Source organism: Arachis ipaensis, chromosome B3 (genome assembly GCF_059453495.1).
Source record: "Arachis ipaensis isolate K30076 ecotype BB chromosome B3, ASM5945349v1, whole genome shotgun sequence".
Classification (NCBI taxonomy): Eukaryota; Viridiplantae; Streptophyta; class Magnoliopsida; order Fabales; family Fabaceae; genus Arachis; species Arachis ipaensis.
The window spans coordinates 7585209-7606321 of NC_142438.1; the positions used below are offsets into that span (position 1 = coordinate 7585209).

General features: G+C 32.5%; 1 protein-coding gene, 1 long non-coding RNA gene and 1 pseudogene across 4 annotated transcripts; 2 read left to right on the forward strand and 1 right to left on the reverse strand.

Moving 5' to 3' along the window:
* The first annotated feature begins 240 nt into the window (after positions 1-240).
* LOC107632284 (S-adenosyl-methionine 4-1-methyl-2-pyrrolidinyl-3-oxobutanic acid methyltransferase-like) lies at positions 241-4672 on the forward strand. Of its 3 annotated transcripts, none has more exons than XM_021117970.2 (5): positions 241-354; positions 771-1178; positions 2216-2455; positions 2804-3124; positions 4372-4672. In XM_021117970.2, the coding sequence occupies exons 1-5, from the start codon at positions 280-282 to the stop codon at positions 4507-4509; spliced, it is 1182 nt and encodes a 393-aa protein (XP_020973629.1). In that variant the 5' UTR covers positions 241-279; the 3' UTR covers positions 4510-4672. The 3 variants fall into 3 exon arrangements, with proteins under 3 accessions (XP_020973629.1, XP_088365667.1, XP_088365668.1); XM_088509542.1 differs by having other exon boundaries at positions 267-354; positions 1112-1178; XM_088509541.1 differs by lacking the exon at positions 4372-4672 and having other exon boundaries at positions 2804-3383.
* A 720-nt stretch (positions 4673-5392) lies between these two features.
* Positions 5393-7356, reverse strand: LOC148569728 (uncharacterized; annotated as a pseudogene).
* Positions 7357-13332: 5976 nt separating this feature from the next.
* Positions 13333-16103, forward strand: LOC148569729 (uncharacterized). Its single transcript, XR_015907158.1, has 4 exons — positions 13333-13491; positions 13588-13642; positions 13722-13821; positions 15900-16103. It is a non-coding gene; the product is annotated as an uncharacterized LOC148569729 (long non-coding RNA).
* The last annotated feature ends 5010 nt before the right edge of the window (positions 16104-21113 follow it).

A 21113-nucleotide genomic window follows, 5' to 3' on the forward strand; every position in this document is an offset into this window, starting at 1 on the left:
TTACTATTTTTTATTAATTGTATAAAAGTAATAGATAAAAAAAAGAGTAAATAAATGATGAATAATGATAATTTCATTTAGAAAATAAAAGAAATAAAATTGTGTAAAAAACATATTTAAATCAGTAATAATAATAAATGAATTAAGTGTATGTATAAAATTAAAATATTTATTTAAGTGTACAAATATCAAGAGAGGTGATGAAGCACCTGTATATATATAGATATAGATATAGAAGGGAGATTATCCACAGAAATAAGACATCACTTAAATAGAGGAATGGATGCCCAGCAAGTCCTCCACATGAACAATGGCAATGGAGAAACTAGCTACGCAAATAACTCTAAGTTTCAGGTACCTACAATATCTTTAATTCTCTCTCTGTAAATTTTTACTTATATATATTGTCCTTAGCATTTATTAATTTTTAAATTATCTTTAGTACTTAATTTAATTTAATTCAATTTTACAATATCTAAACTTGCTTACAATCGTTTATATTATATAATCATATTAAGTATATAAAAAGAATTAGTCATTATTATCAATTAATAGTATAAAAATATGTATTTAATATCTTATAAAAAATTATTGTACTACTGTAAAGGAATTTTTTATTATTAGTTTATTATGAATTTAGTTATTATGGTGGCTGATTATATATTTAGTGATTATATATTATAACTGATTTGGTAATTGGTTTTTGAATGTCGACATAGGACAATGTTCTATATTTATAAAAGTAATGAGTATAATTTAATTTTGAGCAGAAAAAGGTAATGGTGACAGCAAAACCCATTCTAGAAGAGAGTATTATGAGGTTATATAGTGTTACTCCTCATCCTTGCTGTTTGAAGGTGGCTGATTTAGGATGTTCTTCAGGACCAAATACACTTCAAGTGATATATGATATCATAAATATTGTTGATATCACTACTTGTAACTTGAATCCTAAGCTACCGGTTTTTCAGTTCTTCTTGAATGATCTGTTTGGAAACGATTTCAATACCCTTTTTCAATCACTTTCTCAATTCTTGAAAATTATAGAAGAGAAGAAGACACATAAATTTGGTCCATGTTTTGTTTATGCTGCTCCTGGAACATTTTACAGCAGGCTATTTCCCAACAATTTCTTACACTTGGTTCATTCCTCTTACAGTCTTCATTGGCTTTCTCAGGTAGAAGCTTTAGTTTTTATAAAAAAATTACTAATATTTTTGCAAACTAAAACGCACAGCTTAGTTGGCTTAACTCACTCTCACATAAAGTTATTGATTTTTAATTTTTAACATTAGTAACTTGATTTTTGAATTTGGGCTAAAAGCAGGTCACTGACTTTAATTTTAATGATGGAATTGGTTACAATAAAATCAGGTATTTTTTATCTATTTAATTTAATATTATTTTATATTTTATTATTTTTAATTTAATTTTTTATATTATACAAAAATATTAGAATATTCAATAAATATTAATATTATTGTATTTTTATAGATTGATAAAACAAATTTACAAATTACAACTTAAGAAGTTTTAATTTTTTTTAAGTTAAGTTCTGAGCCCAAGCAATTATACTTTTTAGCATTATATTTGTCAAATTGGATATATTTTTTTTTAACCAAAGATAGAGAGATTCGAACCCGCAACCTTTTAAGTGAGTATGAAGAGACTATGCCATTTGAATTATAACTCATTGGCAAATTGGATATTTTTTTATTCATTCAATTTAGTACTATTTTATGTTTGTTAGTTCCTCAATTGAATGTTTTTTTAATAAAAAAAAATTAATAAGTATTGGTTATTAATATTGAGAAAGAAATTATTAAAAAATTTAGTTCTTCTGAGTCAATTATTGAGAATTTTAAAACTCAAAAAATATCATTATAATTATTATAGAATATTTTATAATTTCTATTTATAAAATTATTTATTTATTACCGTATTAGTAACAAACTTAAAAAATAATTATATCTATAAATTTATTTTAATTTAAATACTATTATAATTTTATTAAATTTTTAATTAATTTTTAAAATTTAAAAACTTATAACTGAGATTTTATACTATATAAAAATTAATAAAATTTAATTATAAAATTTTATCTAATATAAATTTTTAATTATAAATTTTTAAATGATGAAAATTTAATAAAACTATCGTAGTAACCAACAGAATTATTAAACTTTCTTACTTTCACGTATGTTTTGAATAATAGGCACCAAAGGAGTTGGCTAATAAGGAAAATATACATCTAATAAGTACCAGTCCTCCAGAAATGCACAAAGCATATCGTGAAAAATTCCAAAAAGACTTTAAACTATTTCTTAAATTACGTTCACAAGAACTGGTACCTGGAGGTGCCATGTTTCTTACTTTACTTGGAAGGGACAAAACTCCTGTTATGAGAAAAGCTTGGGAGCTAATTAGCACAACACTAAATGACATGGTATTGGAGGTATGTATATAATAATTTTTTTTTCCTTTATATTTCTTGTTTTGTACTATATATATATATAGTTATGATATACCTCTTACTCAAACATATATATATAAATACCAAAAATCAGTTATTAATTAACCACAATATATAGAAATACATATTCTGTATCTTATAATAACTTTTTTATTATAATATTATAAACAAGTTTGATTATTTTGATAATTGATTATTTAATTAAAAAATATTTAAATCGATATATATTAATATCTAAATATATATATAGTACCTGATTTGGTGATTGATATTTATTGTATATATAATATTTTTGATAATCAGATGTTATAATAATGATATTTGTTGTAGAATTTGACTGAAGCCGTAAAATTGGAGTCCTTTAATTTACCACTGTATGACTCTACAATAGAGGAAGCTAAAGAAGTAATTGAAGAAGAAGGATCTTTCACTCTTCTAAGGTTGGAATCTGTCACACTGGATTGGGATGCACACATAAATGAAGATATTAATGATGACAATAATGAACTTGATCTAAATATGAGGGCAGAGTTTATAGCTAAATACCATAGAGCTGTTTTAGAGCCTCTTTTGAAAGCACAATTTGGAGAAGAACTCATGGACCAATTATTTCTTAGATTTAAGAATAAGGTTGTTCAATGGTTGATGGAGGTACAAGTATTAGAACTTTCTACTCTCGTAATATCACTCATAAAGAATGCTTGACGACTGAAATATATGCGTTATTTGATTATTGTTAGAGATATAATTAGTTTTCTATATATTAGTTTAAGTTGTTGGAACAACGATTTAATAATAATTTATTATATTTTGAGCCGTCTAATTACATGTTGCATGAATAAATAGTCACTCTAGCTTTAGTGTTTATAAAATATTTGTATTTCTTTAAATATAAGTTACTTTTAAATGATTTCTCTGTCATTTTAAATATTTTTTCTAATTTTTAAATTAAAAAAATAATTTAATATTTTAAATTTATTTTTTCCTCTAAATACTCCATTTCATTTCGAATGTCCAAATACACAATTTAACAAATGAGCCACTATAATGCCATTATTTTTTTCTTGATTTGCTAATATTTCTGTGTAAATATTAATCCCAACAAATTAAAATTTTGCACTGTATACAGTACAGTTACTTTTGAGTTGGGATGTGGTTAGGAGCCTTACATATATACAAGTTGATGAAACTAACTAGAGTTAGATTACTTACTAATCAAGCTAACCACAATTAACTAAATAACCGTATCCTTGCTCTAACTAACTCTGCCAGCTGTGATTGGTTGGATAGCTGTAATTTCCACTTTCCCTAACTTGGGACTAATAACTGATATGCAACTAACTTGCTGTTAGGCTTCCAGATTGGGGAATAGGGTGCGCCAGATTAGCGGTGTACATTCGGTGGCTAACCAGATTTGCAAAAATATATTAGTATGTTTAGTCTAATATAGATTTATCTTAAATGAATGGATCGGACTTTCATTTTCGAAATTTGTATAGATTATGATAAGAAGACAAAAAAATCAGCTAGAACTTATCTTATTTAATATTTATTAATTATTATAATAATTAATAAATACTAGATAAAATAAATTCTTACTATTTTTGGGTAATTTATTTTGGTTAATTACCAAATATTTTCGATATTTGATATATAATCGGTCTCCCCATTTAATACTCCTAGTTAACGATTTATTTTTAAAGGTTATTAAATAAATTAATATTAATTAGATTAAAGTTAAAAAATTAAGCTTATTTACATAAAAAATGCTTCACTCTATTTTTTTTTTCGGCGCTCCTCTTAACAAATATACAAAACAGAAATGGTGATAGCAGGAAATAATATTTTTCCTACGAATTAAATTAGATTAAAGATGATATAAGAGTGTACAATTTCAGGTTCCAAAGAAGTTGATTGAAGGAGAAGAGCCAATGTGGGACAACATATATTTAACAAGAACAAGTCCTGTGTCAATGCACAAAGCATATTTGGAGCAATTCCAGAAGAATTGGTACCAAGTGGTGGCATGCTTTTGACATTCATTGGAAGACAAGAAGATACTTCGGAAATGAGAACTTGTTGCGAGCTAATGGACATGTCACTCAAGGACTTGCTCTGATACCACAAGTTTATTTTGTGAGAAAATCAATTGTATTCTCTCTAGCTATTTTAACGTATATATACACATATATAGAAAAAATGTTTACTATTTTAGGCCCTATCGTTTAGCTACTAACCCTACAATTTAGTATTTTAATTTATAGCTTTCATATTTAAAAAAAGAGATCTCTAAAAATAAGTTATAGAATTTCTATAATTAAGCATAAGAAATCTCAACACTCCCCCTCAAGTTGGTGCATAGATATCACATATGCCCAACTTGCTTAAGAATTTTGAAAAAACTTGACTTGAAACTGCTTTTGTGAGGATATCTGCCAATTGATCTTCTGATCGAATCTTAGGTAACTCTAGAATCTTCGCATCTAGTTTCTCCTTAATGAAAAATCTATCTACTTCCACATGCTTCAAACGATTATGTTGGATCGAATTATGAGCAATATCACATGCAGCCTTGTTGTCACAATACAATTGAATTGGTTGCTTGGGGGAAAAATCCAAATCCATCAAGAAGAGTCATAGCCATAGTATTTCGCATAGTCCAAGTGCCATTCCTCTAAATTCAGCCTCTGCACTTGAACGTGTTACAATATTCTGCTTCTTGCTTCTCTAGGAAACAAGATTACCTCCTACAAAGGTGAAATAACCAAAAGTTGAACATTGTTCATTTATTGTCCCAACCCAATCAACATCTGTATATGCATCCATATTTTGACAATCTACATTTTTAGTGAACAAGATTCCTTTTCCTGGAGAAGATTTCAGATATCTCAGAATACGTACCACTGCATTCATATGTTGTTATCCAGGATTATGCATAAACTGGCTCACAACACTCAATGCATATGCAAGATCTGGCCTTGTGTGTGCCAAGTACATTAACCTTCCAACCAATCTCTGGTATCGCCCTTTATCGACTGGCACTTGATTTGATTCAACTGATAACTTCAATCCTTCTTCCATTGGTGTATCAGCTGGCTGACAGGCTGACATGCCAGTTTCTTGTAACAAGTCTAAAGTATATTTTCTTTGAGATAGAAAAATATCTTTGATGGATCTAGACACTTCGATTCCAAGGAAGAATTTTAAAGGGTTGAGACCTTTCATTTCAAATTCTTTAAACAAGTAACTTTGTAATGCCTTTCTTTCTTCAGGATCATCTCCCATTACCACCATGTCATCTACGTAAACAATAAGTGCAGTTATCTTACCATGTTGTTTCTTCAAGAACAAAGTATGATCTGTATTGCTTTGATTGTAGTTGAAAGCCTTCATGAATTTGGTGAATCTTCCAACCCATGTCCTTGGAGATTGCTTAATCCCATACAACGATTTTTTTAATCTGCACATCTTTTGAGTGTGTTTTTCTAGTATCATGCATCCTGGTGGAAGGTCCATGTAGACTTCTTCAGACAACTCTCCATGTAGAAAGACATTCTTCACATCAAACTGTTGTAATGGCCAGTTCAAATTTGAAGCTAAAGACAACAAGACTCGAATTGTGTTGATTTTGGCTACAGGTGCAAATGTTTCTGTATAATCAATTCCATAGACCTGAGTGTGCCCTTTAATAACTAGTCTTGCTTTAAAGCGTTCGACTGTACCATTAGCAGTAGAGACAAATTTTTGTGAGAAAGGTTTAAGGGATGAAACCTGTCTAGAATCAAAGGTCATGTGATCCGAAGCACCAGAGTCAATTATCCATGTACTATTAGAAACAGGTGCGCAAATATTTAAAACTTTACCTCCATTACCTGCTGTTGCTACCAAAGCTGGGCCTTTTTCCTCAATATCTTGATCTACCTTTGATTCTACAACTGTAGAAGTGGAGTTCTTGTGTGAATTCTTCTTTCGTGGATCACGATTATGATCCCACTAGTCCGGATATCCCACAAGTTCAAAACAGTGACTTTTGGTATGGCCAGATTGATCACAATGGGCGCATCTATAAGTGGATTTGTTAGCACTATCAGTAGATTTAAAATGATTGGAGCCTGTTCGATCTTGCTGATTGGGATTGGATTTGTGTTGAGTGGATCGGCTCCGGCTAACAAGGGCTGAAGCTTCAGGCTTCTCAGGTTCTCCTTTCATTGTTGCAAGCCACACAAACTCACGACGAACCAGTGAGTAGCATTCTTCTAAATCAGGGATTGGATCTTTTCTCAAAATATCACCACGAATCTGATCGAACTCACAATCCAAACCAACAAGAAAGATATGCACCCTCTGTCTCTCAATGGATTTGCGATACAGTTCTACATCTTTCTCAGATTCCATACTCACCTTATTGTGATGATCCAACTCACCAAAAATTTCAATTAATTCACCATAATAGATAGAAAGTGTTCTGCCATCTTGTTTGGCAGAAAAAGCCCTCTGATTCAAGGTGAAAACTTGCAGTTCATCAGCCCATTATAGAAAGCTTTTTATAAAGCCTTCCAAATTTCACGAGCAGTAGGAAGACGAATATATCGCTTCATGATTTCCGGAGACATGGACATCAATAGCCATCTCTTAACTTTTTGGTTGTCTGTGTACCACTTGTCGTAACTTGCATCTTTTTCAGTCGGTGGTGCTGTTTTACCACGAATAAAGGAGAGTTTCTCCTTCTCAGCAATATGCATCTCCATCATCTAGTATCAAACATCATAGTTCGTTTCATTGAGGACAATTCTAGCATTGAAAGATGAATTTTCAGATTGAATAATGATAGGAGCAGTCTTAGTGCCAGAGGGTTCAGAGGGGTCAGACTCTGACTTGTCCATTGTACTAGACGTAACCTGGGCTCTGGTACCAAGTTTATTTTGTAAGAAGAAAATCAATTGTATTCTCTCTAACTATTTCAACGTATATGTACACATATATAGAAAAAATGTTTACTATTCTAGGCCTTATCGTTTAGCTACTGACCCTATAATTTAGTATCCTAATTTATAGCTTCCATATTTACAAAAAGAGATCCCTAAAAATAAGTTACAGAATTCCTATAATTAAGTATAAGAAATCTCAACAGTAGGTACACATTATACACACTTTTACATAATTTTAAATATAATAATTAATAAAATAATGAATAAAAGTATTTCTGTATTATAATTATCCAATTATAAATAGGTGGACTTTAGATGGTCGATGCTACAATAGTTATATATGTGTTGTTAAAATTAAAATTATATTTTTTATGTATTTTAGTAAGGATTTTTTTAGTAATATTTTTTAAAAGTATTGTTAAATAATAAAAAATTATTATTCTAATTTTAATAATATTTTTAAAAAAATATATTATAGATATTATAATTATCATAGCATAAACATACTAATATATACCTCATAATTATATACATTTATTAAGAAAATAATTTAAAACATCTCGTGTTAGATAAATTTAAGTGAGTATAAAAAGTTACTCTTTCTTTAATTATCATATTTTTATAGTTATTTCTTTTTCTCGTTTATTCTTAGCTTTCTTCTTAATTTAATAAAGTTATTGATAAGAAAAATTAGTAGATGTCATTGGTCTTTTTTTTAAATGAATAATTGTTTCTAACAAAATAAACTAAAATTTAAAAGTTGAAACAAAATAAAAATTTGCTCTAAGAGACAATAACAATACTTTATCTGTCCTTTAATGAACACTTCAGTATGTTATGCACAATAACATGTATGGTGAAAATACCATATTTTTGTGTGCAGAATCTGATTGAAAAGGCAATTTTGGAATGCTTCAATATGCCAAGTTATGACCCCTCAATGGAGGAAGTTAAACAAATAATTAAGGAAGAAGGATCTTTCGTTGTTCACAAACTGAAAACTATTCAACATGAATGGAGATGCTAACGATGACAATAAGGTTGATGAGAATATGAAAGGGCAAATTGTAGCTAAATACATTAGAGCTATTACTCAACCCCTTTTAAAGGCACATTTTGGAGAATTGACAATGGATGAGTTATTCCTTACGTTGGAAAATAAACTTGTTCAACTTATCAAGGTGATTAAAATATTCAAATTTCCTACCCTTGTAATATCCCTTATTAAAAATGCTTAGTGCATTATATATATATAACCAACACAGTTGAATGGTCAACTCACTCGTCCGCTTAAGCAAATGTCGGAGGTTCGAATTCTGTCTTGTGCATGCAGCAACCTATACTAGAGCTCCTATAGAACCTTTTTTGAAGTGATAACTCTCTAACTAGAGTTATACTTTATTCTTGTCTTTTGTTATAGTTTATGAATTTATTTGGTTAAAATATAATAAAAATATTTAAATTAATTTATTATTATTAACTAATATTGTAACACCCTACCATACAGAGTCTTATGCTTAAGTCATAATTCAGAGATGGCAAGGTATTACGACCTCTAAAACAAAAATTTAGTACGTATAGTATTATGAATGATTGATTATAACTAGGAGCCTTGTAGAAAAGGGGGTAAACAAAAACCGTAACTCGAACGCGCAACACTCTGATCGATAACGTAACGAGCAAAGAATAAGCTAGCGCAAGATCATATATATAAAGAGTGTGAAAAACGGGAATATCAAGACTCAAAACCCGGTTGCGAAGATAACCGGTCCGAGCATAGCAATATATACATATGATAAAATAAGAAAACCCCAAAGGAAACCCAAAGGGACACAAATACAGAAAACCTATTCTCCAAAAATTCCCTCTAGAAGGAGTCGTCACAGTTTGTATTATTTAATGGAGATAAAAGTATCTAAACAAGATATATAACCCAAAACAGAGTCCCGAGAACAAAGGATCTTCGCTAATCCAGAAGTCTCCAGCATGCTTCAGCGAGAAACCTCACGTCCTGCATCTGAAAACCACAAAATCCGCATGGGTGAGAACCAGATGTCCCCAGCACGGTAACAGCTTCCACATATATAATACATAATAATAGAGGAAAGCCGAAGGCAATCCTAGAACTTCCTCCAGATAATATCAAAGCTTATAAACAAGCTAAACCGTAAGTGGCAACTGGCTAAAGATTCTTCAGTCTAACTAATACTTCCCTTTCCAATTCCTTCAGACCTCCCAACCACCAGCAGGAGTATAATATAGCAAACACAGTTATATCAGACAAGAAATTTACAAATAGGAACAAATAAGGCATTTAGGCAATTAGCAAGTAATATGCAGTCAAATAGGCAATCTCAAACAATTCATGTAGTATGCTTATGATGCATGCCTGTCCCTAGTGGCTGATGATATCATCTGTCGGTTATAGAGCCAACCCGACAAGTCCTGGTAGCTAACCATTGGACTGTCCCTCTGTCGTGCATCCCCAACTCGAGTTATACTCATCATAAACTTGATCATAATCATGATCTATATCCATCACCCTCACTGGTGAATATTTATCCATCACCATCATTGGTGAATATTTACGGGGGCGAGCTCATCCGGGCCTTTCACAGTGCCCGGCCACACTTACGACATAGGGTCAAAAGAGCTTCGAGTCTCAACCTGGAGCACGTGGTGGCTAGCCACTGCTACTACCCAGGGAAACCCTCATCTCCAATGGTGGAAGTGCAAACATTCACAATTCAATCAACAGCATATATGCATTTATACTTGGCCATAAACATGGCTCCGCCGTAACACGGCAATAATCCAGCCATCCGGCTCACGGTTAAATCCATAACCAGCCAATTCATTAACAATTACGGCCTTTCGGCCCATGGCATAACAAGTACTTCCACCGCCATTCTCCGCATCTCACATAATCATCTTTGATCCTCAATGATCATTCATTTTTCCCTTGCTTCACTCGCAAGTTACCACATTCACTAGTCCTTTTTCTCATGCTAGGCATATCATAATGATTTAAGACATAAGTGGTGAGATCGGAGGCTTAGAAGTATGAAATTTGGCTTTTAAAACTCAAAAATCAACTTTGGGATGAAAACAGGGCCACGCGTACGCGCACTCCACGCGCACGCGTGGATGATGCTTTCTCGAAGAACGGCGCATACGCGCCAAGTGCGCCTACGCGCGAGGGGTCATTCTGCTAAAAATTTTCTAAGTTAAAAGCTGCAGAATTCACAGATTCAACCCCCAATCTTCCGACGGTCATAACTCTCTCATTTTAAATCATTTTTCACCCGTTCTTCGAACGGCATGGACATCCCGGATCCAATTTCATTTTTAAACAGAATTGGCACGAATCAAAGATCCGTAGTCCAAGTTATGTCCCGTCAAAGTATGCCCAAAAACCATATTTTCATTCAAAACCACAAAGTGCCATTTTCAAAACAAGCCACTTTCAACTCTTTTCAAAATCAATTAAAACATGCCAATTTCATCCCTTTTCTTTGAAATCAATCAAAGTGTACCAAATTCAACAACAAGCCATCCTCAACTCACGCATTGACATTTTACCAAAATTCTCAAAACTACCTCCAACCATTTTAACACTTCTCAATCAAAAGGCCAAAGGATAAACACAATATTATGTCATACATCCTTCTCATCCCAATTTCTAACAATATCAATTTCCAATCAACCATCATTATACATAATCATCATACTCACCAACAATATGGCACTACCCATCAATTCAACCTCAATCATTCATCAAGCATATATCACAACATGCATTTTCTCACATATCACACAATCAAGGCATCAATATTCATAATCACACATATGATCACATCATATATCTCAACCATTCCACAACATCATCAATTCAATGCCTATCTTAGGGCCTCTAGCCTAAGTATTTCCTACCACATTACATATTAGATACGGGAAACCGAAACCATACCTTAGCCAATTTCCCAAGCTCAACCGGAGCACTTCCAAACCACTTGTCCACAAGCTCTCAAGGCATCAACACCTCCAAGAACAGATTTTATCACACAAAACCCTCTTCCAAGCTTTCCAAAATCACCAATCAAGCTCCAATATTCACATATACACAACCACACCCAAGGTCAAAGGAGACAAGATTAACCTTCTCCTTCAAGAGAGTTGGGTCCTCAAGATTAATTGTATGGGTTTTTGAGAGCTCTTCGCGGTGAACACGTGGCCGCAAACGGAGCGGCAATCGGAGCTCTAGATCAAAAGTTATGGTGGTTTAAAGATCAAGTGAGAGATAGAACTTGAGAGAGTGTTCTTCCCTCCATGGCCTCTCTTTTTCAGCGTGTATTAGTGTTGTGTGAGGAGAGAGAGTGCTGAAAAATAGGGTTTTGGTTTAGTTATGTTGGGCCAAGGGCCCACTTTGGGTCCGGTTGGACCGGTTTGGCCCGTTCGGTCCAATCTTGGTCCGATTTCCATAAAATTGGTACCGAAATTCTCGTCTCAATTTCCTCTATCATATTAAGCCATAAAAATAACATTTTTGGCTTTCTAGAATAAATTCTCATTTATGGGTTAATTAGCCGTTAATTAACCGGATCTTACAAATATTATTATATAAAGAATGATATTTGTATAATTTTTAGATTACATTAAAAGTAAAATCAATAAAAAAAAGCTTAAACATGCTAAAATTCAAATGCCAACTCATAGATATATATACTTAATTTTGGATTAGCAAGAGGCTAAAAAACATGCAGAAAATTAACAAAGACATATAGTTTAATTTCTATCAAATTATAACTATAATGTCATGAAAGTCAAGATAATCAAGTTGCCAAATGAAAATTACAATTAGATTTTGTAGAAATTTAAAGATTTTTAGCTGTCACAATCACATCTTCACCAAATCATGCTGTTAGGAGTTGAAATTGATTCATTTTTTACTCTACAAAAGGAGAGCTCACTTAGAGCTTCATAGAGAGAGTTTTTAGTGTGAATTCCACTCATAAATAGAAATACATTTTTTAGAAAAGATAATTAAAGAAGACTTCAATAATGTACACTTATCTCTCCTCCTTCATTTGAAATTTCTATTTTATTTGTGTCATTATGAACTAATCTTATTAGTTAGGCCAAAGATGTAGTCTTTATGTGAATTAGATACTTATAGGTCAATGTCATTCAATAATACTTGTTTTCAATCATGTATTTATAATCAATCTTAATGTTTGATCAACATTTAAATAATTTATTAATTTACAATACACTTGAAGAAAAAATTATAAATAAAACTACAATTGTAAATACCATGAATTGAATGAAAATTAGAAATAGGCAAACGCAGTTTATGTGATTGTTATACAAGTTTCACAAAATATAATTTTTTTATTCATATAAGTTGTAGTTAAGAGATTAGTACATTTATATGAATTTAAGAGAATTTTTTTATCTTAAAAAGGGCTAAAAACTAAATTAGAAAACTTAATCAATTTGAATTTGTAAGAATTGGAAATAATTAATCGATTAATTAACGTAAAATAATAATAATTTAATTATTTGGAATAGGTTTAAAATTGTAGAATATTAATTAGAAAATATAAATATGATATTTGGACTCACTAGATTTTTCTGAGTTGAAAAATGTAATTTTTTGCGAAAAATTACGTAAAAAGCGTACTGGTAAATTAACTGGCAGTACCGGCTTAAATCTGTCCGGTACCGAGCGAGAATAATAAAAACAGTAGAAAATCTTAGGAAAATATTTAGAATTGAAAACCGGGCATTAATTTTAAAGGTTTGTCTCGAAATTAGACCAAACGAGCAAAAAACGCTCACGAATTGGACCGGGTCCAAGTTAGGCCCAAGCCCAACCTATATAAGCACTTAAAGGCACCCACTTCAACTTATTAAACACATTCAAGGGAGGGAGAGCAGCTGAAGTGAGAAGAGAACGAGAGTTTCAAAGTTACTATTCACATACAACTTCAATCCATCATATCTCGAGCTACAGTGCTCCGATTTACGTGTCGTTAGCGGCTATGCGAAGCTCTCACTGAACCCGTTACTCTCATTTAACTTTTATAGGTAAAATTTCGAAATTTCTATTCCATCCTGCATCCTTAAGATATTCAAAATTTAAGATTTTGGTTTTGAGTAGATTTTGTGTTTTCAATTGATTAGGTAGTTTCTAAGGTTGGGCTATTGGTGGTTTGTTCCCCAAATACCATCGAAGAAGGTAAAAAAAACTCTTTGTCTTTGTGAATTTGTGATTTTGGTAATCATAAGTTGACTAGTGGTATTTGATATGATTTTAGTTTGAATTCTTGCAATTGTTGGCTAATTGGAAGCATTTGGATTGGAATTGGTGAAAGGGCACAAATTTTGGTGTATAGCACATATTAGAAATCGGCCAAGGTATGATTTTGATTTTTTCTATGTAATATATAATATTTCTAGACACTTAGACTAGTAGAAGGGATAGGATTGAATTGGTTGTTGATGATTGTTGATGTATGATGATTATGATGATTGTGATGATTTTAATGGATGATGATGTTGATTTTGATATGGGGTGGATAATGAAGAATTTGAGAATTGATAATGAATTTGAGGCTTGTGGATGTTGATAAATGTGAGGAAAGTAAAATAATGGTTTATGATGTTAAATTATTGAGCTTTGAATTTTATAAGTGGGATTTGGTGTATGAAATAAATGATAATATAGATTGCTAAGTTGTGAATTGATGAGGTGTATGTATATAAATTTGGTACATTAGAACTGTTTTGGATATGGAATAGGTGGTTTAAATTGAGAGTTTTGACAAAATTGAGTTTTTAATGTTTTTTGTAAAAATGGATTTTTGGCTAACTTTGATGGATCATATCTTGAGCTACATTTTTGAAATTGAATGAATTTTATATCAATTTAAAGAACTTTAAAATGGTATAGATTTTGTAGAAATCTAAATTTTGTAGAGAAAGATATGATCGTTGGAAATTGATGTCAGAAATCTGAATTCTGTGATGTTGCAGAATTTGTGATTTTTGGTTTGTGTGCGCACGCACACTGCTGTGTGCGTGCTCTGATCAGTGGCTACACTTTGACTTGTGCGTATGTACAGCCTTGTGCACACACACACCCTGTAAATTTTTGAAAACGTGCGTACGCACGCAATGGTGCGCACGCACACACAGAGATATGTCTTCTATTGAGGGCAATCGCACACTCTGGCACGCACACACACCTTGTGAAATTTACAAGTTGTGCATACGCACAACCTCGTGTGCATGCATACGCTGAAGGGTGCATTCTATTGAGGGCGTTCGCACGTATCTATGCATGTACGCAGAATGAAAACTTTTACTTACTGTGCGTACGCACACTTTTAGAAAACTCTTTGGGGAGTGCGTACGCACAACCCTATGCGTACGCACACTGACCTGTTTTTCAATAAAAATCTTATTTTTATCTGTTTTATCTTCCCAAAAAATTTATAAACTTCCGTGACACTTATCTAAGACTCTTTAGCTTGTTTTTAGGTGTCAAAACATAGAGAAAGTTCTAGGTGAAATCAATTAGGTATTTTCTTGCAAAAAGTTAGAAAATGAAGATTTAGGTTTCTGGAGTATTGAGGACGGGTTTGGTTGAGTGAGATGGCGGAGTATTGTATTGATGATTACTGAATACTGAAAAATAATTTTTTAAAAACCACTGAATTACTGTTTTATACTGATATTGTTGAGACGCTATGCGCCTGGCAGGGACAGCGGTTGAATTCCGCCTATTGAGGTCGTGGCGGCGGCGTAAAGGCGGTGGTTAATCCCGCTTACGTTGAGATGTGAGGTCTGTGGCAAGAGTATCCCGGTCGCATCCCTTCGAAATCACTATAGTGTGCAGGCACTGACATCCTGGACCGTGATCCGAGCACGATATCTCGGGGGTTCTCAATATGAGACCAAAGGGCGACATCTCCATGGAGATGTGTTGGGTTGGCAGTTGAACCGACAATGTGATATCAGAGCCAAATAGGACAGACATTCATTATGTGCATCTTCTATCTGTTTGTTTGCTTTGCCGACTTGATTTGCTTGCCTAATTGTATAACATGATTAATTGCTTCTTGAATTTCTTGATATACATGCTATACTTGTGTTTCACTTGCATTGTTATTACTTGTGTTTTCTACCGGGATTGAGGAGGTTCGGAAGGCGGTGGCGATGGGATCGTATGGCGGTTAGGCTGGTGAAGGCTGTGGGACAGCGGTAAATTGATAGTTAGAAATCCCTTAAGTTAGTTTACCCTATTTCATAAAGGTTTTAAAGTAATGGTTTTAAATATACTTATGTTTTAAGCTTGAATCTCATGATGGATATGAAACTCTAGGATTGCCTCTAACGTCCAAGAGTCTTATATCTTACATCACTGGGTACTGTTACCATATTGAGAACCTCCGGTTCTCATTCCATACTTTGTTGTTATTTTTCAAATGCAGGTCGCAACCCACCTCGGTGAGTTGCTTAAATGGTGACAGAGCAGAGGACGTTATTCCATTTTGTAGTTATTTTGGTTATTTTGACTAGTTCTCTCACTTTTGTATTCACTTTTGCCTTAGATGCTTACTTTGGGAGAGATATTTTGTATAAGTTGTTTTACTGTTAAAAATCTGTACGTCTGTATATACTAGTCAGCTTAAACTCTGCGGGCTGCGACTAGTTCTTTATGATTATTCTACTCTTATATTTTGCTATCTTATATCTTTATCTTGTGCCTTAAGTTTGTAGCTTCGTGAGAACGATTCGCGCTTTTGAAACTCTATTTTAAGGTTATTTTTTCATCGGGCTTCTATAACTATTAATCCTTTCTATATATATTTATGTATATGTCTTAGAATTATCGTAACCTTTGATTAACCTTTGCTTTACGGCTAGATGTAAAGCTTAGGATAATTAGGGTGTTCCAGAATTGATCACAACTAGAAAGTTGAGTGACATAATTATAAATATCTAATTTCATAATAAGATAAAATCAATTGTCTTAATATTTATTTTACTTATTTGAACTCACAATTCTAAATTCTTGTTTTTAATTGGAATAAGTACTATTTTGGTATCTAAGGTTTAGGGTCAAAATTGAATCGGTCCTTAATCTTATTTTTAATTTAAAATCATCCTCAATGTCAAAATTGTTCTTTTGACAATTTTACATTTGTCTCACAAATTCTATCCTCTCATCTCTCTTATCCCAATTCTATCTTCATTTTCATCAACCTAACTAGACTAACCATCACACACACATTTAGATGAAAAAAAAGGGGTAAATTAGAATTTGGTGTAAAAAGAAGAAGAAGAGAGGAGGAGAAGGGATGGCACCGACGGGTTGAGGGCCACCGTCACCATCAACACAATAGATAGAGAGAGTAGGAGCAACAACAACGGTAATTTCAGATCTTCTTTTTTTCCGCAATCTCCACCACTATCATCGGCTTTATCTCTACATTAAATGTAGGCAGATTCTTTATCTACCCAAACACATTCGTCTCTGCAATAGCCGGCAACAGAAGTTGTGACTTACTTTTGTTATCGTCGTAGTATAGTTTGAAGGCTGCACCTCCTTCACGATCGGCAATCATCGACATCGCTAGGGCCACCAAAAAAAGGAAGAGAAAGCAGACTCTCTCTTTCTACCTCACGTGGTCTCTCTGTGCCTCTCGTTCTCTTGTTTTTCTCTGGCAATGACTCTTCCGTAAGCTAATGTTGTGCTATCCTTCTCCTCCTCCTTTTTTCTTCTTCTTCTCTCCCATCACTTTATCTCTCTTCTCTTTGTCCTAATTTTTTGCTTCTTTTTTTTTCAAAAAAAAAATGAATGTTGCACGTTTTTTATTACTGAATTTGATATTGTTGTTGAATTTGAATGATGTGTTATTGTTAGTGATGGATGAAATTAATAATTGTTTAAATTTGAATACTAAATTATTGTTGTTGAATATTGTGTTCTTGAATTTAATTGTTGGTATTTGGTGGGAGTAAGGAGGTGGTGACAATGATAAAAGTGGTGGTGGTAGATGATGAGATTGGAGTCAAAACAAAAGCAAAGGTATTTTTGTCTGTAAAAAAATCAAAAGGACGATTTTAATACCAAATGAAACGTTGGTGACGATTTTGAATTAGAAAAAAGATTAGGGACAGATTCGATTTTGGCTCTAGGCTTTAGGAACTAAAATAGTATTTATCTCTTATTTTAACTTCTTTTGCATTTGAAAAATTTTATTTTTCAAATAATAGTTTAATTAAGTTCATTTGAGTAATTAACAATTTGTCGTAAAAATAATACTTTATTTATGGGTTAAGTACGATTTTGGTTCCTAAGGTAGGGGCTGAAAATTTTTTTCGTCCCCGACCTTTTTTTGCAACAAAATGGTTCCGAAGGTTTAACTTAGTTTTAAAATCGTCCTTCGGATGAAATACCCTTCTCCCTTATTCCCCAAATCAACCAGAAAGCAGAGGCAGATGCAGAGGTCGAAGGAGAAACAGAAGCAGAAGTAGAATCAACAACAACAATGGTGAATCAACAACATCAACAACAAAAGCAAAAACAGAAGCAGAATCAACAACAATAAAACAACAACAATAATGATAAATGGTGAATCAACAACAGCAACAATAGAAGCAGAAGTAGAAGCAGAAAGCAGAAATAGAAAGCAAAAGCAACAACAATGAAACACCAATGGATTTGCTGGCGTCCGGCAAGAAGCATTAACGACCGTCCAACCTCATGGATCTGCTGGCGTTGACGTGACCACATTCCAGCGGCGGCAACGGGACAGGCTCGATGGCGACCGACTACAGTGGTTCGCGATGAGGACGACGACAGGGCGTGGCTAGACGCGGTCTTCCTTAGCGCCTCCGTTCCTCTCTTCTCTTCCTCTCCGCTTCTCTTTCTCTCTCCCTCTGCTCTCTCCTCTCTGGCCATTAGTGTGAGTGAGATCTGGAACCCCTCTCCTCTCCCGTTAGTGTGACCGAACGACGAGGAGCGGCAACGGATGGCGGCGGCGAGGAGCAGCGGCGCTTCCCCACCTTCCCTGAAACAACCCCCCCCTTCAACGAAGCATGAGTCCCTTCCCCCTTAACTCATTTTTTTTATTTTCTTTTCTTTAGTTAGGGATATTTTTGGAATAAAAATTAAAATTTTGGTAAAAAAAAAAACAATTTTAAAATTAAGTTAAATCTCGGGACCATTTTGTAACAAAAAAAGGTCAGAAACGAAAAAATTTTCAACTCTTACCTTAGGAATCAAAATCTTATTTAACCTTTTATTTATCACTTTATTATTTAAAATGATTAGTGCACTCACTAAAAAAGTGTGTGTGTCTAGTCCACATCATTAAAGTACATTTAGAGAGGTCGTCAAGACTCAAGAATGAATTTTTTTTTCTCCGTTTCAAAAATAAGATTTTTTCAAGTGATCGTGGAGGTTGAAATATTAGATTTTCCTACTCTTGTAATATCACTTATTAAAAATGCTTGAAGGAATATCACTTATTAATTAACATAAATTATGAGAGTTGGGTTGTGGTGGGTAGCCTTATATTACTTACTAAGCAAGCTAACCGCAGTTTGTTAAATAACGGTATCCTTGCTCCAACCAACTTTGCTAGCAGTTATTGGTTGGATAGTCGTAACTTTTACTTGGGACTAATAACTCATATGCAACCAGCTTGTTGTCAAGTTTTTAGATTGGCCGGCTAAACCATATTTGTCATACTCTACATTTTAATTGAATCCAATCTTAGACTCGATGAACCCTCAATAATATTGGGTCACATTAAGACCGGTCAGGTCCAAATCGGGACATAAAAAAAAAAATGGAACAACAGAGGCAAGCCGCGGCAGAATAGCTCAGCCTTCAAGTATTAGTATTACTTTCTCTTAGTCTTGGTCAAATCCAGAGAAAATCCCCTTTTTTTTCTCATTCTAATATTCATTCATGCAGAAAAATGCTATACCCCGTACAAAACATATCATGGAAGTGTATAATCAAGTTGTATAGGACAACTTTACCAGTGTTTGAAAGTGGCGGATTTAGGGTGCTCATCAGGTCCAAATACTATTGTCAAAGTTGTTGATGCCCTGAGTCAAACCTTGAATCAAGACCAACCCATGTTCCAATTTTCCTTAATGTTCTATATGGCAATACCATGTTTTGTTTCTAGGCACCGTAAGTTTAAAAGTTTTTTATACCAACAACTAATCATATATTATCGCTCACAAAATACCTAAACTCATTGATATTTTTATCTAAAATATATAGTAAATAATAGGATAAAATACTGTTTTAGTATTTAATGTTTGAATTAAATTCTAATTTTATTCTTAAAATTTGAAATATGTTATTTTTATTACAAACTTTTTATTTTATTAAATTTGATTCAAAGAGATATAAAAATATTTTCATTGGTTATTTCACAACTACAAAAATTTACAAAATTTATATTAAAGACTCTAAAATTGTGATGAAAACAATTATGCATGTCACATTTTGTGAATCTAATGCCACTTTTAATATTTCTTTATATGATATTGCAGATAAAACAAAGGTAACAATCAGCTTTAGACAAAGTGCTATTATTGAAGTACAATCAAATTTTACAACTGTTACTGATAACGAAAATTTAAAAGATAAAATAGAATTATCTCCTATTTCTGTAAAAATCATTGTATCTGAAAAAACTCCAAAAAGTGTAGTACAAAATCGGCTTAAAATTCTTTTAAATTGAGAGGACGAAAACTCCTGTAGAATTATCTTAAACAATTTATTATTAGAGATCCAACACATAATTACCACAAAATCTTCTGCAAAGCTGGAACTAAATAATATTGCATTTATTTTAACAATTGAACTTTAAAATGTTGAAGAGTTACTTGTTGATCCATCTTGGGATTAAAGCGATGAAAGAACAGTTGAAGTAGGAGTTCGAAAAGACTAAGGTTTGGATTTTGGTTTCTAATAAAAAAGTCACTGAAACCAAATAGCTATTCAAAAACAAGTTTGAAAAAGATGACAAGATTGTTAGAAATAAATCAAAGCTTGAGGCTCAAGGATATGATCAAGAAAAAAAATAGACTTGGATGAATCATTTACTCTAATTGTTCAAATGGAAGCAATAAGCTAAGGTGGCTGCTCGTTTATGCTGCCTTCAAGGATTTAAGTTATACCAAATGAAAGTAAAGTGTGCTTTTTTTAATGGTATAATAAATAAATAGATATATCTGATTCAACCTCCTAATTTTAAAAATATTTTGTTTTCAATGTTTTTAAACATGCTAAAGTTGATTATGATTTGATACAAGTTCTTAGAGTCTGGTATGAAAAGTTTAGTTTGTTTTTTCTTTTAAATGATTTTCAAAGAGAAAACACAAATACTATTCTATTTATTAAAAGCTCTTTTGATCAAATTATTATTGTTTAATAAGTATATTTAGTTTAGATGATATTGTTTTTGGTTTGGTTAACAAGTCTTTTGAATGCAGATTTTGTAAAATTGATGCCTAATAATTTTGATACAAGTATGATGAGGGAATTAATTTTTTTTTTTTGGATTACAAATTAAACAAACTCCTCCGAACATCTTCTTATATAAAAGAATATGCAAAGGAGCTAGTAAAAGAGTTTAGAATAGAATATCCTAAATCTATAAGAATACCCATGC

Excerpts from the sequence above, each read along its gene's own strand:
- LOC107632284 (XM_021117970.2), top strand. The coding sequence starts at position 280 with ATGGATGCCCAGCAAGTCCTCCACATGAACAATGGCAATGGAGAAACT. Across the intron at positions 1,179-2,215 it reads GTCTTCATTGGCTTTCTCAG|GCACCAAAGGAGTTGGCTAA; the intron begins GTAGAAGCTTTA and ends TTTGAATAATAG. Across the intron at positions 3,125-4,371 it reads TTGTTCAATGGTTGATGGAG|GTTCCAAAGAAGTTGATTGA; the intron begins GTACAAGTATTA and ends GTACAATTTCAG.